The sequence below is a fragment of the Sphaeroforma arctica genome (assembly GCF_001186125.1).
Source record: "Sphaeroforma arctica JP610 unplaced genomic scaffold supercont1.119, whole genome shotgun sequence".
NCBI lineage: Eukaryota > Ichthyosporea > Ichthyophonida > Sphaeroforma > Sphaeroforma arctica.
The window spans coordinates 29938-35695 of NW_014040439.1; the positions used below are offsets into that span (position 1 = coordinate 29938).

Here is a 5758-nt window from a genome sequence, read left to right on the forward strand (position 1 = left end):
TATCGATATGTTACTATATGGAAGTAAACCCTCGGCTATGCGCTCACATTCATACGATAGGGGATCCAAATAGTCGCAGTCCAAGCTTAATCACAGACAGAATAGGGCAGCGAATCCAAAAAGGCACACTGAAGCTCGTGATACAATTTTTTTCCGAAGGATGCTTAAACGTTCAGGTATATGCACTCTCAACGTTTAGTTATATGCACTCTCTAAACTCTAATATTTAGCTGTTGTACATGGGCACATATGTGTTTTTCGAAATCGAATTCATGATGCAAAACACTGAAAACATAGCGTGTTTCTCCTGTTTTGACAGCAAAGTCATATTTTACTTTAGGACCCTCTCAGGCTTCACCGTGTGGTCCGTGACTCGTGCTGTCACTCCTGTTACACGGGGGGTGACTGGGCTGTGATGTATTCACATTAACGCCCATCCTTTATCTACTATAGAGACTCGATTTTAACAAAGTATGTACACCTAATTCAATAAATCCGATTTTGGATGTAGTCCCAATATTAGACATTTTTGAAAAACATTTAAAAGAAATACTATTATTTTTGCGAGGCGCCAAGTTGATAGCTCTAAAGGGGATCATGCAGATATGAATTGGTGTATGAACAGGATTATGCACTTTTCAACCATGCCAAATTTTGGATTTCCAGGTCATATATTAGCAGTTTGAACCTTCCAAGAGTTCGTATATACAAAAAAATGTAAGTGTTATAAGTACAGAACCCACCATTATGGCCTAGATGGCTTTTTATAATTGCTCAAAATCGCCATTCACGTGCTGTTTGTCAATCAATGACCCCCCTTTGGTGAGCGTATCCAAATATATAGCTTCGCTATGATTTTCAGACCTTCGTTATACTTACATGGCCATAACTAAGCCATAATGGTATGATTCTAATCGTTTGTGGATGAACATGTAGTGAATTTGGACAAAAAGTCAAATTTAAACACACTTCTTCTCGATTTTAGCAGCTGTAGGTTGCATTACCGTTATAAGAATGCATATACGATATTGTTTGGACAATAATTGTATGTGACAACATTGCAACTTTACTAATTATGCATATTTAGACCCAATAATCGCGTTTTGTAGGTTTCCGATGTAGTGTTAGACTCCTAAGCATAGAAGGTGTTCTACTCGTACTACGACCTTGGCGTCTTCACAGATCATAATGATATAATTAACCTTGAAATATGCCCAAATTTATTATTATTATTAATATTGAGAATGAATAGAAATCCAGATGTAGCTATGTAATCAGGAACGCTTCGTTATTTTCGTCCCGATTTTATCCCCTAGCTTGGTAGTTGGATGGGATTAAAAAAAAAATGTATTTGTTGCTTTTTTTATTATCACATGACACAAAACGAACAAGGGAGATGGGACTTGGGAGTTGGGACTTAGGAGTGGGTAAATATTTAAATATATATTTATGTTCCGTGGCGAGTCTCCGACTGAGCGACTATCCGTAGTAAATATCTATTTATAATATTTAAAAATAACTTAGTCTAGACCTCTACTGTAGAGAAAATTTCTCACAAGAGAGAGACAGACTGACAGAGAGAACACTATTTCTAATAAAAATAGAAATAAAAATACATAAATGTTATTTTGTATTTGTTTTTAAAAAGAAAACAAAAATAGGTTTAATTTAAGTAATAAAAAAGGCATTGGACTATAACAAAGTTTGTTTTTGTTTTTGTTTTGTTTATTGTAGGGGACTGTGCCGCAGTGCCAGGGCCCAGAGTTCAGACTGCCAGGGGGCACCGGCCACCGGGGCAGTCGCCCAGTCACCCACCACCACCCCCCACCAAAGGGGGCAGGCCGGGCAGGCCGGCAAGAGCCATTGGGCGGGCATATTGGGGCTTGAGGCCTTAGGCAGGAGTCAAGGAACAGGGAGCCGTGACCCGCGGCAGAGGGTGATAAATCTTTTACGGGGTTTTTTTTAAAGAAATAACAACAACAAAAATGTTTGTTTATGCTTTACATTTTTTGGAATTTGGATGGATGTCGTTTTAGTATCCGTTCTTTATTTCAACTAATGGTATCGCTTGGTTCGACTACTCTCTCTTTAGAGAGAGTAACTTGATTCACATCTTGTGATTATTTTCTTGAAATAATATACGAATATCAAGTAATCTCTGACTCTGACCGCCAAATTTTACCGCAAAAGGCAATAAATTCTGCCAATCCAAAACGTTTATATACAACAAGGCGCGTACACTGCACCCTACGGGCCTACGGCCTACTACAACGGCAAAAGCTGAAAAGCATGAACAGCTTTTATTCTAAACCAGAAGCACCACTGTCACCAGTCAGGTAATAACGCTGCAAAGTGTAAAAGTATTTATAATAATTATCACTTTACTAAGAACGAGTAGGAGAGAGAGAGGGCATTACTGTGATATTTTTTCAATCATGAAGAAGTGCATGTAATGTTACAAATAACATGTTGTAGGTCTCATTCCAATGACATTTTCTCATACACATCGTTAATACAACACTTAAAATTGGTATATATCGTATAGAAGTGGGTTACAGTGTAGACCCTAGCGTCATTGCGACAAGGACACGCGCGTCGTATCGGCGACAGCAATATCATCTCATGATATCGGTCTCCATATATCTGAATAGTTGCAACCAATTATTTTGAAACCTACAAAGGCATGTATCACCAGAAGACTTCAGCATATTCTACGTAAACTACCGTGAGCCTATCAGCCTATCAGCCTATCCGACCCACGGCGAGCATACAAAAGGGCCTAGTAGAATACTTTGCTACATGCACATTGTGATAGAAGTTCCACATATTCTAGACAGTATTGTGAGTTCGCTGTGCTCAATTGAATCACGAGTACTTGACGATGCGCACGTCGTCTATTGGGACGTATGATCCCTTCTCTGCTTCTGTATTGAATCGTTTGCACTCACACGATAGTCTCAGTGACCTTACATTAGTACGGGCAAACTCGGACATTAGTAGTAGTAATTCTACGGAAGACTGTTCAGCACGACGTCAACACGCACACACACACACACACACAAGTACGCAAGCATCACATACGCACACGCACACGCAACCATCGTTCAGGCAGAGTAATGCCGCTGAGAGATCTAGGAGTAGCGGTGAAATGGTAAAGGGTAATGATGATACAATCGGACCCAGCGATGTGGAGCGAAGAAAGTGGCATATGGTACAAAGAACTCTGAGTCGTCTGCTAAGTAGGACCAGTCGGGTGTCGAGGAACAAACGCTCGAACACCCGTATGGTGACAGAGATGTCGCTGAGTAGGGCAGGTAATTATGGGATAGCATGTTCAAATGTGTACGCATAAATAGTTTTGGGTGTGTACACATGCATGCATCTAAAGTGAATATGTATACTTGCACTGTGATGGGAACCGGACAGTAGTCTTATATTGATGTTGCTACTGTCAAATAAAATTGACATTGCATGTAAGTATACGTATGAAGGGTACATTCTCTACTTGCTGTGCATGTATCGTCACATATATCAGCTTGACCAGATAAGTGCAAAAATATTGGACTCACTATCTACTTTGTACTCCCTCAGTGTCAGCTATATGTATTTCAAGCATATACTCATGAGTGGTGTATCTAATATTGTTTACGCTGAAACGCAGTCTTATTTCGAGTGTCACATTGAGCTTCTGTCTCCAGGTAAAATGCAACACCATAATGATTTGAGACTCACAGTCTGTAGTTTTAAGGTAATGCCCTATTGTATCTCTCTCACCCGTGTCTGTCATCAGCATATAATTAATATCTATCTCTGTATACCACAAGGACGAGTGGCCATTAGAAACATACGCAGGCCATAACGATGGGCGATGGTGCTGGCAGAAATCACAGTTGTGCGTTATATATGCTCGAAACTGTGTTTGAAATAACTACTCGCTACACATTCACAGGAACAGACAGGCATTTGTTAAACCTGCCCCCAGAGTTACTGGCGAAGATCCTGTGCTGCACCGATGCACAAACCATATTAACTTGCAGCACGGTGTGCAAAGCACTCAGACGCACATGTCTGGGTCTGTGGCAAGCAGACACAGTCTTTGTCGCGACAGGCCGTAGATTTGAGGCCTGGGCTGGCACTATCCGGCACTTGGACGTATGTTCTCTCACTGATTTATAGTCGTGAGCTGTGCCTTGTGATTGTCTTTTCCATATCTACTTGGTCCCATGTGTTCATTGGGGTATTGGCGTGAAGTGTACCGTTGGACAGTCGCTTGTGAAAACATTTGGACGGCTATACTCACTGGCGTGTAGTAGTGAATTTTGGATGTATGTGTGCATAAGTGCTTAGATGTGAAATAACATCAGTTGGGCAATATTTCGACCATACGAAAGTCATGCACAAGTGTGTGACACAGGATATCCACACCCATTGCTCATCAGCTGCAGAGTATTTCCGATGAATATCCCGACGTTAGTGATGTGGTCGTGAAATGTTTTAATTTCTAGCTTATGTGCTTGGTACAGTCCCGGTGTCTAGCTTGGGGTGGACGATACGATATAGTTTTTGTGCTAGAGAAGTCTCTACTCACTCAGTTAGAAATGAGGTACTCACCCGATAGTGCCACCATGTAGCAGACGCGAATGAAAACGCCATACGTACTGAGCAGTGCAAGCTGATTTGTACTCCAGCTCGATGGAGCTTTTGCTTACACTATGCAATACACCACAATGTGTATGGCATCGCTGTAACCAAAAGTCACACAGGACTACACGAGCACGTGATATGAGAGAGGACTCCCACATTGGGATTCTCTCGCCACGTGTCAAATCAGTTGTATGCGCCAAGTAGTAAGAATGAACGCGTACGTTTGTCGTGTTTGTGTCAACGTAGTAGATGCCGCGTTAATACGTCGCGAGTTCGTGCAGACAGCCAGAGCATCTCCAAGTATGTCATCTACGAGCGTGACAATACAAGCCCATAAACCCAAACGTTTCTGACTGTAGTAATAGCATCTGTTGTTCTTCGATGCTTATACGCTTGCTGTCTAATTTACGTACCACGATTTACCTTGCCCGTATCGTTGTTGTGTGTGTGACTCGTAGCCGCTTTAACCTCATACTTACTGCCGTGCATGCCCAGGTGCAAATAAAGGCACCCTCAGGCATGACTATGCTGTCGAAGATGTACCAGCTGCAGTCGCTTCACTGCTCTAATCTAACAACACTCCTGCCACTGGATTCGTTGCGCTGTCTGACAAGGTGTGCCGAAGTCATCTTCATGAGGTGCTAGTGTAGGCTGTAATAGTGTAGGCTTTTATAGTGTAGGCTTGTATGCACTTGGCAGTAATCTTAATGAGGTGCTAGTGTAGGCTGTAATAGTGTAGGCTTCTATAGTGTAGGCTTGTATGCGCTTGTAATCTATTTTAATGGGGTGCTAGTGTATGCTTGTATGCACTCAAAGTCATCTCACAAAGTACCCGAGTTTTGTTAACCTGTTGTGCCGCCCTCTGAATGTTCTGCGTATAGATATGGATGTTTTGTCGCTTTGCATGACTCATGTAGTCGTGTAAGTAGTTGGACTGGTCCAACCCAACGAGATACATGTCGGTTTAGCATTGAGATACATGTCGGTTTAGCATTGAATGCACATATGTCCGGAATATTGGTTGTGCCGGCCATGTGTTACTGCATATACGCTTGTGTTCTATAGTGTCCTTATTATCGTCGTTGGATTGAACCTATATATATATATATATATA

At 41.6% G+C, this 5758-nt stretch overlaps 1 protein-coding gene across 2 annotated transcripts in view; it reads left to right on the forward strand.

The window, feature by feature from the left end:
- The first annotated feature begins 2342 nt into the window (after positions 1-2342).
- The window catches only part of SARC_02607, an 8466-nt gene continuing 5050 nt past the window's right edge, over positions 2343-5758 (forward strand). For both annotated transcript variants that reach the window (XM_014303614.1, XM_014303615.1), the window contains exons 1-3: positions 2343-3314; positions 3950-4152; positions 5140-5258. In XM_014303614.1, coding sequence (XP_014159089.1) covers positions 2882-3314; positions 3950-4152; positions 5140-5258 — 755 coding nt within the window. In that variant the 5' untranslated portion in view covers positions 2343-2881. The remainder of the gene's footprint in view (positions 3315-3949; positions 4153-5139; positions 5259-5758) is intronic.